The sequence below is a fragment of the Hemibagrus wyckioides genome, linkage group LG25, assembly GCF_019097595.1.
Source record: "Hemibagrus wyckioides isolate EC202008001 linkage group LG25, SWU_Hwy_1.0, whole genome shotgun sequence".
NCBI lineage: Eukaryota > Metazoa > Chordata > Actinopteri > Siluriformes > Bagridae > Hemibagrus > Hemibagrus wyckioides.
In genome coordinates this window covers 13,004,633-13,027,954 of record NC_080734.1, presented here as the reverse complement: position 1 = coordinate 13,027,954, position 23,322 = coordinate 13,004,633, and the positions used below count along the sequence as shown (strand labels likewise).

The 23,322-nt window shown below is 39.9% G+C and overlaps 1 protein-coding gene across 2 annotated transcripts in view; it reads right to left on the bottom strand.

Moving 5' to 3' along the window:
* The window catches only part of LOC131345641 (kelch-like protein 29), a 183,155-nt gene that overhangs the window by 24,309 nt on the left and 135,524 nt on the right, over positions 1–23,322 (bottom strand). For both annotated transcript variants that reach the window (XM_058378623.1, XM_058378622.1), the window contains 3 exons: positions 20,787–20,983; positions 15,894–16,153; positions 6,032–6,224 (listed from right to left, as the gene is read on the bottom strand). In XM_058378623.1, coding sequence (XP_058234606.1) covers positions 6,032–6,224; positions 15,894–16,153; positions 20,787–20,983 — 650 coding nt within the window. The remainder of the gene's footprint in view (positions 1–6,031; positions 6,225–15,893; positions 16,154–20,786; positions 20,984–23,322) is intronic.

Genomic DNA, 23,322 nt, shown 5'->3' with positions numbered 1-23,322 from the left:
CCCGTGAACCTGTCCTGTAGAGGGACCACAGCTCTCCCAGTAGGCCTTTAGCTTTGTTTTGTGTGGCACTTCAAGCCCCCTGTCATATCTCTCCTTACGGTTTTGGGCATCTCCAATTTCCATTAACTGCATTTGGCCTGGTAATTGGGGAACATGACTCTGTACCCGCCAGCGTTTTGGTGAAAATGGTCCAGGATAAGAAGAGAAATTGGTTTTGGATTTGCCTATTGGGAAAAAAAACTGCTTTAATACGCAAGCACCAAAGGATGGCTGATATAAGCTGAATTGTTTTTATCTTTGTGTCCTGTTTCTATTGTGAAACAAATAAGACTAAGCAAGCCCGGTTTTGAGAGATGGCAGTCTACCGATTGAACAATCAAGAAGCCCTTGAAGACCATAGCAAAGAACAGGAACTTAGGGCACATTAGAAATGCATTGCTTAGCCTCCCATTTTTCATATTCTGACAAATGTCTTGTGTTTTATGTCAAATATCTTTCATTTTTCCAATTGTCAGACAGCCTGTAAGGACTATAGAACAGAGCTATCATAGGATGATGGTGGGGAAAAAAGTACATCTCTACAAGCCTATTTACTCCTGCATGTTTCATGTGTCCTGGACTGTATCTGGACAAGAATTTATATACATAAAATTAGTATTTGTAGCCAGACACACAATAATAATAATGTTAATAACATAATAATGATAATAAAATAACAATAATGATAATAATAATACAAGTTAAAATATATAGAACAACTGTTTAAAAGAAAAGACATAGCAATCCTATTAGGAGTATAAAATTGGTGTGTACAATATGCAGATTACTGCCTTGATGCAAGAAAACATGTTTTGATGTTTTTAGAACATCCCAAAGGATGTAACCTTTTGCAGTTTGCAGTCTGTGTGAGGATAATCCCTATGCAGATTGAAGCATGAAATGTAAAACCTCATGAAATGACCAGGCATGTAAGGTCTGATAGCTTGCTGATCCATGTTTCTGGTGTGTATGGTAGAGATATCTGAAGCGAATGTGTCTGCACTGAAACGGGGTTTACTTCAGTCAGTCAGTGAGCAAAAACTCCTGCTCAACTCCCCTCAACATCTGACTTCAAGTGAGAAGAAGACAGTCTCCCTGTGGCTTAATGCTCAGCATGATTTCCCCCATAGTTCTCCCCCCTGCCCTGTCCCCATATGCCTGCAGAGGGTTAATGTGGCATGAAAAGGAGCACAGAGCTCCTGCTGGGCTCAGGGATGTTGTAGGGGCAGAAGACTGTGGTCAGTGCCAGAGGAACAACCAGTCTGTCTGTCTGTCTGTATCTCTCACACACACACCCACACACACCTGCAGGTCAGGCACAGGTCACAGTGAGCCCCAAAAAAGCCAACACAAAGAGAGGTGAACATCACTCACATTCACATTTACTCCTTTTAAAAAGAAACTGAAATGCCACCAAAAATAAGAGAGATAAGACTTCACACATGGCAGGAGATTGGCAAGACTTTCATCAATATGTATGAAAGTCAGGGTTTGCCAAAAAAACATGACATGCATCATGATGTTCAGTCTTATCAGAAATCCAGCCAGATTTTAAATATGGTTAAAAAAACACAACAACCAAAACAACAAAAAAACAGCAGATGTATTATAAAATCCATCGAATGCTGTTTTAGTGCAGTATTGCAGAGCATGCTAATGGAAAGCAATCAGCAGGTGAGCCACGCTGAGAGAATTGTCCAAATTAGTTCTGACAGCCCCCTCCAAAATGTGCTAATGTAACGAATAACATATGAAAAGAAAATTCAATTTCAGAAGTGAGTGAATAAACTGCCAGAGTTAACATACTAGCCAGAGAAGATGGGAAAACAGCATACGGATTGGCCTGTCCTGAGAGAGACTGAGAGTGAGAGGAGCTGACAGTTTTGTGTAAAATGCTCCTCATTACCTGTCATGCATGCAGCAGTCCCTGGCTGAATAATCTGCTAGGCTCTGATTCATAATGTGAACTACAGCAGCTACTGGCCATCGGCAGCTACTGGGATTCACCCGTCTATCAGAGAGTGACTAATTAAACAGAGCAGAATTAGTGCTGTAGGTGAGAATTAGAAACCAGTGATGTTTCCTTTAAACCTGCATGATATTACATTTCTAAATTAATTAAAAACAGGGCCATATTGTAAAATAATGCCCTCCATTCATTTTCCTGAAAAGACTACAAATAATGGAAAAGGCTGAAGAGTAGGAAACAATCCTAAATTTCCAATTTAACAGACTCGCAAAGTGTATCTGTGGTAAACTGGAATGGTTTGTACAGAAAAGGGGACAGATATGACCTCATATTCGTGATAATAGAGCGAGATAGTGTATACACTGTAAGGAAAAATAATATCTTTTTTTTTTCTGACTTCCTGGACACGCATGCAGTTTAGCCATGCACCATGGAAAGAAAAAGAAAAGTCTGTGGAGAATAACCATTATTGGATTAATTAAACCCAGTGAAAAATGTTTAATTGGAGTCTGAATTGTTAGTCGGAAAAAGCAGAATTCTCAGTTAAGCCACGGACAATGCTCAGTCTGTGGGCGAGAAACCAGCTCTACATTTACAGGAATCATTTAATTAGATATTTAAATACAAATAAATCATGACCTATTCATGGCCAGAGGTGAGGGGAGAGGAGAGGAGAAAGTCAAGAGATCAGAAATTCAGATTTATCTCTTGTGCTTCTTCATTATCATGCACTACCCATGTCCAAACTGCAGATCAGCCTTAAATAAAGGCATAGCAGAAAGCTTTTCCCCGGTTATGGAGTGATTGTATGAATACTGAAAATCCATCTACCACAAAATAAATCTACATGGATGTCAACCCAAAGGGTGAAAAACGACCAGTGCTTTCAAGACAGGAAATAAGACGTTATACCTACAGTAAGTTTGATAGTTTAAAAGAGGTTGGACTTGCTGTTACATAACTCATCTCACTGAAGATTTCAGTACATTCTGGCCAAACAGGAGCATGCGAGTCAAATCCGGCTTCCCATCCGAGCAGCGAGGAGCACGAAGTCAGATTTCACGACGTCTTGTAGCTACGTACATTTCCTATTTGTTTCACTGCAGTGCTGAATGAAAATGCTGTGTGATGAATAACAGAATAAACTGAGGCTACGATATGTTAATGAAGATTTCAGCATATGAATATCAAATAAACTTCAGGTAAACAAAACTTTCCGCACAAAAGGAAGCCATTACAGTTCTATGCACAGCCCTACTACAGAGCTCGAACTCTTATAAAAGCCTTTGTGGAAACTTATTAAAGGGCATAATATTTTATTGTGGACATGATGTATTCTGTATTATAAGTATGTATAGCCATGTCGTATTCCCATTGTATTAGTAAGGTAACAGAACAGAGGAGGAAGAGGAGAAGGCCTAGAAGAAAACAACAGTGCTGTTGCCCTGTTGAACTGTCACTCCAGGGGACGTCTGTACCGGCGTTGAGAGAAGAATGTTTCATGGATGACATAACAGCACTTTTTTCATACTTCACACTTATCTTTCTGGCTCAGGTGGTGTACACATCAAGCACACACACACACACACACACACACCTTACTCTGTCTGCAGAACTGTCCATCTGTGACAAAAAATATCCTAATGCTTTATGTTCCTCAACTTTCATCTCTCTTCCTACCTTTCAATCCTTCTCCACTCTCTCTCTCTCTCTCTCTCAGTATAACAATTTGACTGCCTAGGTACTTCTGTTTGCTGTCGACTGCTCTCTGAGCTCCATGCCGCATTATAAACAGGGCCGACAGGTGACGGGTTATCCCACTGTGTATCAGAGCCACACTGAGCCTTCCACAAGTACCAAAAGTTTTTTTTTGTACACACAACACAATACAATCGGTGAATGGAAACAACTAAGCAAAAAAAAAGAGAAGAAGTATAAACCCATAATGAGAAAACACAGAAATTAAACCCTTTTAAACCCAGTTACAGTTGGAGACTATCAGTGTTTTAACTCATAAACTGACCCCTGTATAAACTGCAATTAAGTGAAAAACCATGTTCGGTGTAGTAACGCTGTGCTTAAACCTAAACCCATAATACCTTTCAAAGTACAATTAAACACTGCCTTATTAAGGAAAGGTTCTGGCAGATGAGTAGGGAAAATTCTCAGACCCCCAGAAAGCAATTTTCTTAAATCTTAACGGAGGCTACTTATAAATATCTGAATTAATAGTGTAAATCAACACAGTATTCCAAAAGGCCAGAGATATTTACTAAGGCTTTAGAGATTTATTAAGAAAAGCTTTGGTGGCCAGCCTTGCATGCTTGCCACAAGAAAAAAAAAAAAAAAAAAAAAAGCAAAGTGGTGCCATATTTTGCTTGGCTTGCTTGGCCGTTATGCTTGACTGCTGCAATAAAAACCTTTCTCTAGCTCTTGCTCTCAATTGAGCCTTTACACGAGACATGAAATGACTTTGAAGACCCAGCACAAAAATATCACATGGTAAAATGTGAGAGGAGTGTGTACCATACCATTCCTCAGAGAGATCTGTCTCAGTGTATTCAGACAGCACTTCATTGCTCCTGTATTGCACCGGACTGAGATCAATAACAGTCAGGGTGGGAGAAAGGGCCACAGTACATAAGGACTAAATAAATCCATACACTGCTCACTGTGTCTGCTCTGATGAAGCTGAGGAATCCACAGAGACGAGCCAGGCTGAGATTGGGAATGACTTATCTATAGAAAAACCCGTGCCAGGGTTTAGGATGGCTACGTCATGTATAGATGTTTATGATTTGGGTTATGCGGTAAAAAAAAAAAAGAGAAGAAAAAGAACGAAATGAAATGAAAAGCTGGCTGTCAAAGATATTTTCTTAAAACGGTGTGATTTTAGTGTAGTTTTAAAACTAATTTTCTGCTAGACTTTTTTGTAGGCATCTTTGCCTTGAAGCAGACTTTTGCACCATGTGTGTATTATATAAGAAAAATCTTCTTGAATGAAGGAGCACTAGAAAAAATTATTATTATAGCAAGCATTTTACAGTATATGAAATATACTAAAAAAAAAAAAAACTATTACAGCTTTGTGTAGCAAATGTTGAAAAGACCGCTCTCAAGTGTTCATGTAAATTATTTAGTCGAAGGCAGTTCATTGAGAATGGAAAGATTTTTCACACTATTATAGAATTTCTTTTTTGTTCATTTAACATCTGTGACTGACAAACGAGGACAATAAAAGATGAATGGACAAAAGAAAAGGGATTATTCTCTGCTTCCTGTTTAAAATGGACATCTGGTGAGTCCATTACACTAGAAAAAACATAAAAAGCAGAATGAAAAACTGTCATTAACTAATCATTAATGCTTAAGCACTGGCTGGTAAATGATGTCACCGGTCAGTCATGTTAGACTGAGATGTTACTACAGCTGGACTTTACAGGAAGAACCTTTCAGTTCAGGATTGTGTACTTTAAACCGAATAAAAAGATCATAAAGACAACGTTCTCTGTTGCACAAACAGAAATAGATCAAAACAAAAGATTACATTTTTTGGCATTGCTTTAAAGAAGCTTGATTGTTAATTGAAAAAAATTATTTTTATTAAATTTTTTTTTTTTTTTTTTTAAATTAAAGGAGCAAAACACTCGCGTAGCATTTTGCTGCACGGGGTTTAACAGCACATGTTCTACAAAATGATGATGAATGATAATTGAGTTCTTAATTGTTAACAAAGTATTTTTGTTGTACTTTCCCCTCTCCTACGCTACATGATCATTATCCTTGGAAAAAAAAAAACCCCAGAAAATCAAAAGGTCCAGCAGCCATAGAATAGCCCATAGAAAATGGAAAAAACGAAGCAGAAAATCAGCACTTTTTATTCTAAGGTCCAGCAGCCCATAGAAAATGGAAAAAAAAAGAAGCAATTTAAAATGGGTTTAATTCTCTAGGTTAGGCATGAGAAATGAGCTGTACAGGTGAAAGTGAAGGCAGGAATGAGCTGGCTCGGGGCTGTACCTGCAGACAGTCTTGGCCGGGTGCGGGGTGTCTGCATCTCCTGGCGTGCATGAGGGAGCATGTGGTAGCGCTTAGCCTCGTTCACTAGGTCTCGGCAGGCCTCGGACGACTTGATCAGCTCCTCGTTGTCCACCACGTTTAGCAGGTAGCTCGGGTGGATAAACGGTAGTCGCACTACTGCCAGCAACTCTGATATGTGCTGCGAGAGAATCAAGACAGCAAAACGGCTAGATTAGAAATGATCGAGTCACAGATATTAATGTTCATGTTTTGTGTATGACTTAGAAATGTCCCATTTATTTATGCCTAATTTTCAGCATGAGATTTCAGTGTTTCACAAATGTCATTATCATAGCCATGAAAACATCTCCTGGTGTATGATAAGGTATTAAATTGTGCAAAAATCCAAACAGAGCGCTTCCTGTCATGTCTGCTTGATGTCTTACCCTGGCTTCTTCAGATCAGGTCTACAGAGGGTCATGAGTAAACTCTGATTCTTTCTTTTGAAGTCTATTCAAATCATGTTTTGTTGATTATTTTGGATTGGTGTGTGTGTGTGTGTGTGTGTGTGTGTGTGTGTTTTTCAGACCTGCATTTCATTTTCTTTTGCATTCATTAGAACAAGACTTTGACAATGCATGTTTGTTTTTTTTTGTTTTTTTTTTGTCTTTTTTAGATTGACTTTATTAATGAACTTGGTAAATAAAAAAAACTGAAATAAAAATAGATTAAAATAAACAAAACATTAAAACTGAAACTTGAAATGAACAGAATTATTTTTACAAAATCACAACTCGTTTTTTAAGATTTAAATGTGTGTGTGTGTGTGTGTGTGTGTGTGTGTGTGTTGACCAGGTGTCTGTGGGGACAAACAGGTTTGAAAGGAGTTGCTATGGTGAAGGCCACAGTGGGCTGATGACTCCTTGTTCACAGTGGGGATCTGCAGGATGTTTGCTTGCGTCCGTGTTCGATGCTGTAAACACAAGCTGAACAGGGACAGAAGTTCAGTGGACCTACTCACCCTGAGCTCTCACACACTGCCTCGAGTAAAGGCCTGTTCACACACATGTACTGTCATGACATCTGGGCCTGTGTTCTCTCATCAATCTATAGCGCGCGCGCTCTCTGACCGTGACATGATGGCCATGTTCACTTTAGGCACACTTGACATTTATACAGGCAACACTACTGACATTTCCCAACAGTGCTCACAATATAGCAACAACCTTCAACCATTTCTCTTTGTTGTTTCTTTTTCCACCTGAAAACCACTAAGAATTCTGTTGTACAAACAATCCACAGCTCGAGGCCAGGTCTATGAAACGTCTTGGAGCTATTTCACACAAACATGCCAAGTCTTGTCTGTACTTCAGTTCTTTGTATTATACACTAAAACACTTCCAAAAATTGCCCTTCTACTAAATGTTTATGGAGTAATTCTCTTAGAGTTGGCTTTTCTAGAAGTAAGTAAATAGCCTATCTGAACCCAAAGTGTGTGTGTGTGTGTGTGATATAATGTGTTAATGCAAAAACTGGCTAGTGGTTCCAGGGCACAGGAAATGTCCCCAGTGGGTGAACGATTTGGGATTAGGGTTGGTGGAAGCTCTGGCACAGGCATGCTGTTCTGAACACATTTCGCGTCTGTTCTAAAATAACGTCACAGCAATATGTCCATGTACCCACCAGAATGCTCCCTCTCTCCCCGCCTTCCTCTTCTTTTCCCTCTCCAGCCCTGCCAGTGCCGTGGCTGAGTCGTTCGAGCCAAACAGCTTTGGAATGGTTAGAGAAAATAATCATCTGCTCCCAAGCTGAGTCACCACAGGGGAGTAGGCAAGGGCTGTTACAGGCAGCGGGGGGATTTATACTCCCTCTCGTAAATTTGACTAAAATACGCTGATGTTTGTGTGCTCCTATCCTGTACCAGGCGATTATATGATTACACTAATATATGCAATCCCCAAGAAGGGGAGAGTAAACAAAGCAACAACGTTCTCTGAAGTGACCAGCTTCAGCCTGAAAGACAAGAAGTAACAACAGAGCAGGAAGGTAAATTCTGCATCTGATGAATTGTAGATCGGCCCATTTGGACCTCATAGAGATCCATCTGTGCGTTTATGACCCATGGAGTGACCAGGTTGCCTGCTTATGGTCAAATTGGGAAAATAAAGGAATAATGGAATGAGGTATTAAGGTTCAGAGTGTTGGCTAAGCAGGTAGAAGAAATCTGGAGTTTTTCTAGCTACCTCAGCAGAAATGGCATTTAACACCTAGTAAAACAATGAGCAATGTTTGTGGCAGGATGTGATAGTCAGGGATTAATACTGGTTTAAATTACTCCTGTCAAGCTGCAGAGCAGATTCTTAGGTGGTGTTTTGTGTCAACACAGCAGTACAGCTGTAACACTGATGTGACTGTGCTACATATTGCTTATAGATGTTTTTTTCTGTCCACAGGACCCTATTGACTATCTGGAAATGTTTTCTTGATAGATTTGGTGCTGATATGAGTCTATGAGAAATTGTTTAGATTGGATACTGCTGGATTGTGATGACAGACAGTCAACCCTGTCCTGTGGTCAGAAAAACACCTACAAGGTCAATAAGTATGGAAAGTACCACCATGTCAGTGTTAGTGCACTGTGGTACTGTACATATTTATTGCTGTACTCCTGTGCTGACCATAAAACACCACTCTGCATCCTGATATGGGTGAGTTGAACCAGTATTAATCCCTACACATCACATCCCTCCCCAAACTTCACTTTGTTTACAAGGTGTTAAATACCGTCCATCTGAAGCAGCTAGGAAAACTCAAGATTTCTTCTGTGTGCTTAGTGAACTTTATCTGAACTTCAGTACCTCTTTTCATTATGCCTTTCTCTTCCCAATTTTACCTTAAGCAGTCAACATGGTCGCTGCATGGGTCTTAACAGCACAGATGGTTCTGTAAGAGATCCACACACTGCCATATTTGTTTATTGCTATGTTGAGTGTGACTCACTAGCCAAATAATATCTGGTCAGTTTTGGTCCTCTGGTGGCTTGTATCTGTGATACAGATGAGATGATACAGAGCAGCAGTCTGTAACTGTATACAAATATTTACCTGATAAAATGGCCAGTATCTATAACTACAAGCTAAGTGTAAAATAAATGTGTAAAAATATGTCTTATTACACATTTAATTTAGATACTAATTTATTAGAACTGCAGTTCAGTCTGAAAAGGAGAAAAATGTATATTTCTGTAATTGGGAACTTTTAGCACCGCACATGTTTATGTTTCACAGTTAATATTAGCACTGCCTGTCTTTAATAAAGCACTCATTTACAGTCCCATTAGGATCTGTGAGTGACCAGTTAATATGTTCCACAAAGATTTGGCTTTCTTTATTTAATTGCCAGTTTGTAATGTTTCATTTGGCCTGTAGCAATAATAGTGATAAATCTGCAATTAAACCTAACAACCTCCAAAACTAGTAGTGTGGTTTTACTTAATCTAATAACTTCCAGTATATTATGTCTTTTTGGGGTTTAAACACCCACACATTGGACACTGGACACCCCTTTTATAAGAGTTTTATCTCTGAGGCTGAATTCCCATCTTGCACAAGGCTCCATTTACCAATGAACCTGACAGCATCATTAGATATGTCACTCACACACACATATACACAAACACACACTCAATTGAGAGCCTTCATGAAGCTATTCAGAACACGGTAATGTTTCTGTAGCTGTGAGCCACTGCTAATCCCAGCACTTCATACCAGCCATGCTGTCGGTGTACTATTCTTTCTCAGCTATAACAGCTCCAGGGTATTCATGCCCAGGCTTGCTTTTAGCACCTGCTGGGTAGCGTTCAGGACCACAGGGGGAGCAGCACTGTCTTTCAATCTGTAACATGACTGGAAGAGGTTGATCACTGAAATAGCAGGGAGAAACAGGAATGGGTATCCAGTTGGTGCATGCCTGGAGAGCAAGCACAATGTGTTGAGAATGCAAGAAAAGAATTCTGGGTTCACTAATCATAAAATAAGGCTTCGGGGTTATCACAGAATTGATAAAGAAAATGAGAAAGCGTTCCATCACAGCAGCTGATCCAGTTTGTCTGGCAAGGGGGGCCAGCCTCAGCGCAGCTGCATGACGGAGTGGTCACTTGGAGTGGAACATGAGGGCTGACCTCAATAGCCAGCTGAAGTTCCCGCAAGAGACCATCACAACCTCCTTGTAGCCAGACGCCATGCTCTGGTCTACCTCCACTAGGACGGTCATTATAGTCAAACTGACTGTGCCATGGGGAGAGGGAATGGAGGCTGCTTTCTAGAGAAAAGGAAACGTATGAAGCTGTCATTCAAGTAGTCAATTGTACAAGCTACAATGGAACATCCTAAAGTCACTCAGGATCACTGGAACCAGGATGAAGATGGCTCCTGGAAGATTTGCCTCAAACAAGGGAGTTTTTGGCTCTTGCTGTAAAGAAAGGCGAAGGCTTGAGGAAAGCAAGAATCCTAGGGCTGGCCACAATGGGGCGTTAAGGAGATGTCCCTTACCCATTAGATATTCTGGGATTAAAGGATCAAAATTCAATGAAGGGTGTCTCCTGGATGCCGGCACACTGGTAACACTGAAGGCCCATCGGGCAGATATGCCCACACACAGATATGGACACACCAGTGCTTATACCATGTAATGAGGAACACTGAAGGATGCATCCTCATGGGTTCTTTGGATAGTTAATGGCTTTTTTGTTTCCCTTGGAATTCTCTCTGATTGTAAAAAAATTCCCTCAGAATTCCTTTTTTGGCTTTAACAAATCAAATATAAAGCAGACCTACACAAAAAAGGCTCAGATTTTATCAGATTGCATTACAATCAAGAAGTCGTCCATATCACTATAGAAAACAGTGAACCATGAGGTGCATCAGAGACACTGCACTTGTTTCCATTTCCATTTTCGACTTACTTCTAGAGATATTCAGCTCCATACTATCTATCTTGTCAATGTAGTCCAAACTGCAGTGTCCTGGTCCACATTTTAGGTGTCATTGGCCACCTTGCGTACGGATATATCCTAAGAGACTTTTGCATATGTGTTTTTGAACAATGGATATCCATTCAGTGAGTGAAAACTTCTTGGCCAGCCTGCTTGATTTCACCAAAAGAAGCAAGTCTGCATAGTAAACTCATTCAATATGGAGAAGGTATTGACTTACCAGTGACAAAGGGCATGACTTTTCTATGTCTGTCTCCAACTCTGTCTCTTCCATCTAACTATAGATTCCAGCCTGTTCCAGTCATAGCTCCAGTTGCAACCCTAGCAAACTCCAGATGCTTATTTTGTTGGCTAGATGAAAGAAAGGGCTTTCTTCAGACATACTTTCCAAATAAATTTGTTGGAATGTCCAAGCTAATTAACCACAAAAGTACATCCTTTTTACAAAGGACGCCAATAATTGTGGAGCTGAAATCTATGCACACTCCCAACCATGAGTGCATTAAGTGTTTGCTGATTACAAACATAACATCCTACAGATAAGCTGTGTATATGTGTGTGCATCTCAAAAATAGAGGACAGGTGAAAACAAATGCCTCATTTGTTCCGCATCTAAGCACACATACTCACACAAGCCCAAACAAACACACAGGACATATTCACACTGAGGTAGAGAATAATCAGTCTGACAGCATGCTGAGCAGATATGACACGAGTCAAGTTGTGAGCATGCTGGGATGTGTCACACAGATGAAAAATGCCCACAGAGCATTTTCTATTTCGTGTTGTCAGTGGGCACCACAGTGTCATCTGGGCCCCCATGTTGCTGTGTATAAATATGACCTGCACACAGAGACATTATTTCCTTTTCTTTAACTAATCTCAGCAAGGAAAAATAAGGTAGCAAAACTTTCCCTCGCACCTCCTTCAAAGAGTTCATCTGGGGCTATTCCCTTTCTGGTGACAAAAGGAAACAGAGAGAAACTAAGACAGAGAAAAAAGGGACATGAGGAGCTGGGGTTCAGCTGGCCTGTAGCCTGCAGCTCTGCTTCTGAACCATATGAGTGTAAAAGAGAGAGAGCAATGAAGACATACAGCAATGGAGCTGGCGAGGGTCTGTACCCTGTCTCCTCTTTCTTTACTTCTCCCTCTCCACAGCAAAGCTGAGGAGCTGCACACCAGTATAGAAATAACTCACTTACCACATGCGAGTCTTCTTAGAAAACTGACCAAATAATATCCAAATCTGATCAAAGATTCAATATTTATTCAAGGACAATGAGCTCTGAAAAACTTCATAATCCTCCATAAGAAAAATAAATAAAAAAATCTAATGCAAATTCTGCAAATCTGAAAATGTCTCTGGTTTGACAATCTAATGTTAAACAGGTCTCCTACAGCTAATAAGTATCGTCTTGCTGGAACATGGAGCGCATATCAGTGGCGGCACATCCATTGTTATTTTACAGCTGCTGAATCAGATGGAAATTCATTTGCTGAATACTGATTCTTCATCCTGTACAAACCATCATTAGGCTCCCCTTTCAGTCGCATATTAGATCTTCCTTCAAAAGAGATGCTATTAATCAAATCCCTTTGTCCTGCAGCTTTAGCAAGTGATAAAATGTTGACTGAAATTGGCCGGGGCATGGCTTTAATGGGCCCACTGGCAGCGTGAGGGGCCGTTCTAATTGAGCACACATGGCCTGTGCTGTGGGCCTGGAGCGAGAAGTGAGGGGAAAGGCCAGAGTTTCGGCACTCGTCTCACTCTCTGCCTGATCTGCTTACATTATGCTACAGGACTGAGATTACTGCCCGGCTCTCCTAGCTGCACACCGGTGGGAGTTTAACTCTAGCAGCTGAGGCTGAATCACACTGAAGCTACAGTACTGTTCAGTGCTGAATTGATCTAAAATTTTTAATTAGGTTTATTTTATAAAAACTGAACAGCAGATAACTTTACTTAATTTCACAGATAGGGAAAAAAAACAGTATGTATCCACCTTTAAGCTTTAAGTTGTGTTGTGCAATTCATTTACTCATATCTATTAATCCAGTGTGAGAACAGCACTCCGTCATGAGCACTAAGGCAGGATCGATCATTAAGCTGGCATGTACAATTTTTATATGCCCCATGCCCTATGAGCTAGAGTATTTGCAGCAGCATTATTCTTCTTTTTGCGAGTCACTTGGGACCCATGTTACGACTACAGGAAAACTGTGTTGACTCACTGTGCTACACTAATGTAAATTAAAATAAGAGATGATGAACTACCCAACATGGATCCATACATCATCTCACACGGAGGCAATGCTTCAGATCGAGGCTGGAATTAAACTAAGTACTCAGGCTGCTCACAATCGAGTAGGTGCTAAATCAGAGGTAATTAGCTCTAAGCCATAAAATGACTCGCTTACCTAGAAGTATGGCAAAATGAGCTGTTTTTACTCCATTCCTGTCACCTGTGTTTGGCACAAATGTGTTTTGCTGCTCTCTCACTTCACAGGCATCACTTTTTCTTCACGTGTCTTCCTAGGCACTGATTCCCACAGTGAAAATGGTCTATTAACAACGGCTCACTCTGAGGAACAAGCCCTTATATTGCCCTTTATTTTTCTGTACACTGATGCGATAATTGGATTCAACATATCCTTGGGAAATTTCAGAAGGTTCAATCAAAACCCTTTCATCACAGTCTAGTCCAAGGAGGCAAACAAAAAAGAGAAAGGCCAAAAAAAAAAAAAATGTGTTCATGACCCAGTGTTTTGTTGTGTGTAAACTCCAGCACTGACCAGTGGGCTGGTTTCTCTTGTGTGAGAGAGTGTCCTCCAAGTGCGTGAGCTGCTTTTTAAACAGCAGCTCAACGCGACAGCTCTGTCACACATGGCTCTGGCGTTTCAGACAGCCACAGCGCTCCATCACGACTGCCAAGAGCCTGATGTCATGCTGCACAGCCCTTGAATATCTGATTCCACAAGCAGCTCTACTGTGCATTTATGTTAACTCTGAGCATCTTCAGTCTTCTGGAGAACTAAACAAATGAGGGCCAAGGCCCAAAAAAGTTTCTGAGGTTTTTTTGGCATCTCAGAGCCTGAACTTTCAGTTTGGAGGCAGATTTGACGAGGTCATGTGTCTGAACTACCTCGCGCACAGCTCTTTTGATCCTAGAAGAAAAGAGACACTTCGGGAGAGTTAGTGCTCCTGCTGTGTCCTACACTTACACTTTTTCAGAGAAACTCAATTCCAATACACTACAGTACCTGTAAAGCACTTCAGGCTTCACCTCTGCTTGGCTCATCTCCTTCACACAGCCTTTTGGGTTCTTCACTGAGTTGCCTTTCCTAACTTTCTTGTAACTGATAAACCATTAATTAAACCTCTTTTCTTACTATGTTCTGGTTTTTAGGTTGCTGTGGATGCTTTCTTGACCCAGGCTGTTACTTTATGATAAATAAAATGTATGTAAATGTTTTGTAAGTGCAAATAAAAGATGCTGGAATGAAACAGGGACTAACATCACCATTTTGTTTCATCTCCGGTCAAAATGAACAAAAGTGGACCAGATATCAATCTGTGTCTATCTGTCATATTACATATTATAAAAGGGTTTTAGGGCTACTATTTATATATATATTTATATATATACTGTTTATATATATATAAACAGGTGTTTATTTATATATATATATATTATATATATAAATATATATATATATATATATATATATATATATATATATATATATATATATATAAAGGTGTTATATTAAGGAAAAATTTATTTCATATTTTCCGATTTTACAAGAAATACGTAATATTTCAAAAATAAAGTCAAAATACTATGGAGAAATGGCAGATTTGAACTGCCAGTGCATCAGTCAGCTTTTGGCAGGAAAGGAAGGAATTAGTGTTAAGTCTTTAATGAACTCAGAAATCACGCTGACCTATTAGTTCCTCAGGACAGGTCACAATTCCATGTGACTTTGTAGAAGGGACATTATTTACATTTAAATCATTTACTGTCCAGTGTCACCCAAATAAGGATCACTTCTAAAGCTGGTTCCTCTCAAGGTTTCTTCCTCATATCACCTCAGGGAGTTTTTCCTTGCCACTGCCGCCTCAGGCTTGCCCATCGGGGATAAATATTTAATTAATTTTAAAATTTATCACTTTTATTCTATGTTTCTATACTTCTGTAAAGCTGCTTTGAGACAATGTCCATTGTTGAAAGCGCTATACAAATAAATGGAATTGAATAGAATAGATAACAAAGCAAAATTGTGAGGGACAGTGAGGATGTAGAGAAGTCATTGTCTCTTTTGCTGAAAGAGAAATTGCAGGCAGTGGCCAGTTGAAGCCTATCGATAGTTACATCTGTGTACCATTCAATGAGGATATGTAGTTTCACAGGAGACGATGGGAATGATAATGGAAATGATCGATCTTGAAGTGGTGGAACTCCTGAATGCCCAGTGTCGAGCTCAGTGTCGAGCCATTTTCCACAAGACATTGGGGACTACGTCAGTGTTATATCTATCTGTTCCTAAATAAATAGAATTTCCTGCACAGTCTTTTCAAAATAATAATCTTATATAACTTCACCAAATCCTTAACAGCCCTCATTCTAACACAATGCTGCTCTATTATACAGTTCTGTTGTAGTACTAGGACTCTATTCTGAAAATATTGTGACTCTCATGCAATATCAGTTATTAGGACTTTTTTCCTTCAAATATTTTTATTCAATGTTTGTTTTTATTATATAAATATAGATTTACATAAAATGATGAATGAATGAATTTGACATTTTTATTTTTTAGTAATTAACAGACAAAGATTTGCCCAAAATATTCATCCTTAATATAAAGACTGACCTGTACTCGGTTGGTTGGGTCCCTCTTGATCCATTTGATGACAGTCTCGTAGACGAGCTCCTCAGCCTTGGTGTTGAGACTGTCGTTGGACAGGTAGCTGACCAGGTCTTCTTTAGAGATGCTGAGGATCTCGTCCTGGCTAGCCACATCTGGGAAGTTCTGTAGGGCAAATGCCTTGGCCATGTTGTGTAGCTCCGTGCAGCACATCGCCTCAGCCATGGCCAGGACCCCCAGGCAGTTCCCTGCTGTCAGCTGCTTCTCTAAAGAGCACAGAGGGAAGAGAGACAGCGTCTAGTGCCCGCATCCATAAAAGATCACAAGGCTTTGGGGAGAAAAGCAGCAAAGCTATCTGAGCTGTGTATCTATGAAACTCAGAGGAGTGCTGAAGCTCAAAGCACTTCTGGGACAAACACTGGGGCAAATCGATTGAGTGCAGGGCACCCAGCAGGGGTGGCATCCCACAGATTAGCGCTGGCAGGTAAAGTACTTATTGGTGCCCTAAGGCCACAGAAGAGCCGAATAAGGGGTCAGCAAAGTGTCATAAGTGCCAGGCATCCTGAAATTGTGAAGTTTGTGACTGGAGAGAGATTGAACTAATAGCAATGTGGCAAGAACAAACTGCTGTCTGTCTAACCAAAGAGTGACACTGAATCGACTATTTTCAAATCATTTTTTTCCATCTCAGGCTGCTTTTATCATAAAAACACACTGACTTTTGTTGTTTGTGTATCGTAGGCATGTTTGCTCTGTTACAAAAAGTCAAAGGAAATGGAAGGAGAAAACTGCTAGTCTTCACTGTGGCAGATCTTCACAAAGACTTAAAAATAGAAGTCAATAAAACATGCATAATTATGTACAGGATTAAATGTAAAGAAAGGCAGTGTTATCTGTGCTAGCCTGCGAAGATTTTTTAAAATAATATTTATGAATTTCAATAAGCTCTATGCACATAGTGCTTCACATTAGCAAAACAAATTTTAGTATTTCATCATAGCTACTTGTAGACTTGTAATAACCTCCTTAAGGCTTAAAGTACACACACACTCACTGTGCCAAGTTGATGCTTGCTGTGAGCTGCTCTTATAGTTTTCGAGAGCTGGACTGCACAGCTCTGGCTGTTACCTGACAACTACAATTTATTTCTCCTCAGTCTCAGTGAAGAGCAGCATAAATGAGCCTGAAGCTACTTCTAGGCCAATCACTCCGTCTCTCCTACATTTGTGCAAAAGTTGAAATTGGGTGAGCGTATTTTTAATCAGACAACATGATATCACTGTCAAGCTTTGGTGCCTGATTCTTACTGCGTGTTTGAAAAATAATAAAATGCCTTTATGAATACTACTGAACCCAGAATCACACTAAATTTAATGTACAAATATGGCTACAATATGAAATTAAAATCCTGTAGATCCGACAGAACCTCTCAATGCTGTAGATCCTACAGAATATCTCAGTGATGTAGATCCTACAGAATATCTCAGTGATGTAGATCCTACAGAATCTCTAAATGTTTTAGATCCGACAGAACCTCTCAATGCTGTAGATCCAACAGAATCTCTCAGTGATGTAGATCCTACAGAATCTCTCAGCATTGTAGATCCTACAGAATCCCTCAATGCTGTAGATCCTACAGAATCTCTCAGTGATGTAGATCCTACAGAATCTCTCAATGTTGTAGATCTCAGAATCTCTCAGTGTTATAGAGCCAACAGAATCTCTCAGTGATGTAGATCCCACAAAATGTTTCAGTGCTGTAGTTTCTACAGAATCTCTCAGTGCTGTAGATCCTACAGAGTATCTCATTGTTGTAGATCCTACAGAATTTTTCAGTGCTGTAGATCCTACAGAATCTCTGAGTGTTGTAGAGCCTACCGAATCTTCCAATGTTATAGATCCTACAGAATCTCTCAATGTTGTAGATCTCAGAATCTCTCAATGTTATAGATCCAACAGAATCTCTCAGTGCTGTAGATCTTACAGAATCTCTCAGTGCTGTAGATCTTACAGAATCTCTCAGTGTTGTAGATCTTACAGAATCTCTCAGTGCTGTAGATCTTACAGAATCTCTCAGTGTTGTAGATCTTACAGAATCTCTCAGTGCTGTAGATCTTACAGAATCTCTCAGTGCTGTAGATCTTACAGAATCTCTGTGTTGTAGATCTTACAGAATCTCTCAGTGCTGTAGATCTTACAGAATCTCTCAGTGTTGTAGATCTTACAGAATCTCTCAGTGCTGTAGATCTTACAGAATCTCTCAGTGTTGTAGATCTTACAGAATCTCTCAGTGCTGTAGATCTTACAGAATCTCTCAGTGCTGTAGATCTTACAGAATCTCTGTGTTGTAGATCTTACAGAATCTCTCAGTGCTGTAGATCTTACAGAATCTCTCAGTGTTGTAGATCCTACAGAATCTCTCAATGTTGTAGATCTTACAGAATCTCTCAGTGCTGTAGATCCTACAGAATCTTCCAATGTTGTAGATCCTACAAAATCTCTAAATGTCTAAGATCCTACAAAATCTCTGAGTGTTGAAAGCAATAATTTCAATAATAAAATGCCATTTTTATTAATTTTTTAAAGTAAATTAAAGTAAGTAAGGCTTTCATTTATTCAAATCAAGCCGGCATCTCACAATAGCAGAGTTCAACAGCAGAAAGGCTTCATGCATGTGAACTATTATACAGAGCTCATTTTTCTGTTGTCAGCCTGAAAGCAGTACACAAAGCTCCAAGCTCAAAGAATGTTATTATTGTAGTCATCCCTGTATTAGAAAATGCAGACAACCTGCTTGGCAAAACATTCAACATAAAATGATCACAATTTTCACAATGTAAAAATACAAAAACATTTGGCTTGGACAGGATATAGAACAAGTAATGGTTTTTGTGACATGAAAACCAGTGTCAACGGGATGAAAACAGTTGAATGGAGAGTCATCAAGACCAACAGCCTTGGAGCTGATGGTGAACCAGACTTTTTTTTGAGAAGGCTATAAGTAAACACACGGTATCTTAGGAAAATTTTTTATTTTATTTTATTTTGGAATAAAATAATGGAATGTATTTGCCTAATATTATTACAAGTGTGTTTCTATGTAATCTATTTTATCACTGACTAATTAATAATGCCACTGTGCACTGGTTTCATCTCTGCACAAATTGTATGTAAAGAAATCCAAAATTTCTAAATTTGAAGAATACTGTATGTGGAGGCTTTGATAGATCCAACTAATGAAAGTCTATTTGCTTACTGAAGGCCAGGTGACTCGACAGATTTCCATGTTTTTGAGAGCAATAAAAAGTATGAGCAGTTTCAAACACATCTTTATGCAAAACACTCTAACCCTGCCACCATTCTAAATGGAGTCTAAATGGGATGTAAAATGAAGGTCCCTCACAATAGCCTTTCCTGAATAAAGGACCTGAAGTCTGGAAATAGATTACAAAATTTTTTTTAATGTCTAATAAATGTTTCATAAATGTCTTTTATTAACTGCTTCTACCAATTAGATGAAAACATCGGACTACTTTTTGTGAATTTAAAAGACGAAAACAACCACTATCTCTACTCCACCTAGCATGCTGACAAACGTGAAATAAAGGTGTTCATTTTCTGTGGTCACATCTGTAATATTACAAAAGCAGACCATGTGGTTTTTGGAAGAATATTCTGGATGAATCAACGTGACATAAGCTGTATAAACATAAAATATGTAGCCCATGTGAAGTCCACACAGACGCATTACTGCCCAACATGTGTCTGGTTGAGACAGATGTGCTTTTATTATGTCTGGAATGATGCAGAGTTGTAGCCTGCCATCTCCTATAAACCAGGTCAGATGTCTTCTCCCCTCACACCTTGAGAAAAGTGCATAATTTTTTCTTCTTCTGAAGTTTTCTGTCAGGGCCTATAAAGGACAAGCTGAAGACAACCGCATGGTGAGGTCCAGGCCTCATTCCATCCAGCACTGGCAACGGTAGGAACATTGACACACATTTACACATAGGTACACACACACACACACACACAAATCACATGAACCTGATTGTCATTACTAGCTTGAGGTAGCAGCACTGCAGCTGCACAGCCTTTTGAACATCTTGCTTCTCTGCAGGATTTCAATAAACACATGTAACTTTTTGCAGAATCTACAATGTCGTGCTTCTGGTAGCCTAAACCCAGCTGTGAGAAGTACAATTTTTTGACACCGTACACAATACCTTTCTTAATGGAATAAATGTTTTACGTTTTGCGTGCTATCACTGAATCGCCAAGTCTTACTGTCTGGATCAAATGTTTTGCATTTCACAGAAGCACGTTTCTTGTCAAAGCTGCGAACAACTTCCAACTTTTCTCTGTTGTGCACTAGATTTACCCTCATTTGATGCAGGGCTTTAGATAAATCTCCTGGTGTCTCTGCATGATGCCAAAACACATTTTTAGACTGAAAACAAGCAAAGCAAACAGATCAATAATAGATGCTGGTAATCCTTCACTTCCTGTCTGACTGTTCAGCTGACCTTTTGAACCAAAGTTTCGCTTTGTCTTTGTCTACACTCTCAAGTCAAATGTTAAAGGAGTCATAGAACTTCATAGCCTTGACTTTCCAGAAAGTCATCTCGGCTTTGCCCCCGAAATGTTTGTTTTGTGTTCAGATATCTCACACTTTCTCACTCAGCATTTTCTACCTTTTACAGGAAAACGGCCACCTCTGGCTTGGCTTATATTGATCTACCTGAACACAGCTGGATTATACACACATGCAGAGTGACGGTGCTTTTGACATTTCACCATTTCAGACGGTGAAAATCATATAACAGTTATGGAGGAGAGAGATGGAGTACTCTAGAGGGGTGGAGCAAAGGTGAGGAGGAGGATGATGAGATTTCCTACCTAAGAAAGACACGCAGACTTTGCAAAATGTGTTGAACTGGAATTTGTTGGCGGCCTCCAGCAGGGTTTTGGCATTGGCTGAGTCGATGACGAGTGATCCGGTATACACAAACTCCAGGAGCATGTCCAGCACGTCGGCACTGATGTTGGTCATCTGCAGCTCCAGCTTCTCTCCACTACCCGTCTCCCCGAGGGACCTGATGGCACCGACGTAGTGGTTAGAGAACCTTTCGCACATATAAATGATAATTTCTCACAAAACATAAAGAAAGCAGGTCTCATTTTTAATTCATTTTGTTTCCTGCAACTGAACAACACATTATTGCTGTGTTGCACTCACAGCATGCTTCTACACACATATGCATATACACACAAAGAGTCTAAGTGGACACTAATGGAGAACATAAAGGCAGGTGGACGACATGGGACAAAGGCAACACTACTCCATCAATGTTTCTTTGAGAAATAATATAAACAAGCACTAGCCTTGACCAAAGCTCCATTTATATGCCACACAATATGATTTATATCCCCTGTGTGATGATGTCATTCAGATCCAATTGCACTGATTAGTTTAAATGCAATAAGCCCCCAGGGTGTACAGCGGGGATCTGTGAATAATGGTGTGCATCAGGGTTTTATGCCCTGTGTGAAAGAATAATCCAGTCAAGGTCAAGGCCAAGAGGAGTGCAATTAATGGCCAGACAGCAGCTGATTCTGTTTCAGCGTCTGAGACATGCCAAAAACCCCTGTACACAGATACTGTATTACTGCAAGGATACTGGGAGCAAATAGGAGGAAAATGCTCTGAGTTAAAATATCACCTTAGCTTTGATTTGGCTTTTAGATCCAAATTTGCAATGTTTTTTATTTTATTTGACAGCACATTTATTAGCTACTGCCTTTTTTGATTTGCATATAGCATACATCTAGTATAGATAACAAGCAAAGCAATTTAGAAGTCATTTTTTAGGGTCATTAACGCACAGTGTCACATTTAGGCTAATTTTGCGAGCACTGCCAAAGAACAGAAATTAGAGAGAGTGCAATTAGCATTTCATTTAGCATATTCCCTTTAAAGAAAATTAACATGCACAGACAAACAAGCAGACAGACAGACAGACAGACAGACGGACGGACATACAGACAGACAGATGTATGGACGGACAGACAAACAGACAGACAGACAGACAGACAGAAGTGATAAGTGTGATGGACAGAGGGAGGAGGAGAGAGGGAAGGGCAGGTTAGTTGTGCCACAGTGTGCCAGCAGCCATTCTTCTGAGAGTGGGACGTGTTCCATGACTGGGCCTGGATCTTTTGAAATGAGAGAGCGGTTCCTGTTCCCTCCCTCCCAGCAGCCCTGAAACCCCCTGCACAAAACACCCTAATCAACATCGCGGCTGCCATTTTCACCATGGCCCCTGTGCATGAACATGTGAGTGTGGAGGACATTATTAGTCTTCATATGGAGCGGGGCTTGAAGGGGGGAGAAGGCCAACTCAAGAGGACAACGTGCAATTATGGCTCTGCAGATACAGCTGAAAAGACTGTCAATGTTACTGCCTCCTGAAAAGCAAAAAACGTCAGAGTTTGTTATTTTCGTTCCTCCCTAATTGTCACGGCGATGGGTTTTAAGATAATAGAAGGGGGTGTAATCCTGGGTTAAGTTATGGAGGAAGAGGAGGAAAAGACAGAAGGGGGGGGATAATAACAAAACAAGGAGATGGAAATAAAACAAGAGAATGTTCATCAGCCAGGTCAATTAGTGCAATGTGAATTGGCTCGGATAGCAATTTGCTTTGTCTGGCCACTTTTGTTATGGAAATCGCTTTCTAGCTTTGGAGAGAAGTGTGAATTTATGTGGCTTCTGACTGCAGGCTTTAGAGAAAGAGGAAGAGAGAGAGAGAGAGAGAGAGAGAGAGAGAGAGAGAGAAGGGGATGAGAAAGTATGTGTGGCATGTGTGTGAATGTGCATATATATATACACCATGTTGGTATAGGAAAAAAATGAAAGCAATAGAAAGACAAAGAGAAAACTGTAAGCATTTAGTTCCTCCACAGGAACATTTACACACACACACACACACACACACACACACGGTTTCCTAATAAGGCTAAACAATAGATTTATTCAAATTTTGGCCTCAATGAGGCTGCAGACTATTATAAAGATTTAGCTGTGGACATCCAGGAGTCACTGGCTATTGTTCCTTTAGAGACATATCCAAAACACACATACATTTTAGTAGAAAAACACACACACACGCGCACACTGAATTCGTTAATCCTGTCTTACAGTAGCAAAAAAAAAATGTTTAAACGTTAGATTGGACAGAGAAAGCCATGATTGAGGGTAATTCAGGGATTTTTGTTTGGATTTGGCATTTTGTTAGCAACACTAAATCAAAACCTGATGTTCAGGAGTATCGAAATATTCAATACTCTTTCTAGCTGAGGGACAATGAGGCTCTATTGTGTATTCATGACTGTGGTAGGAACGAAGAGTCTACAGCAGCATTGTGAGATGAAGCAC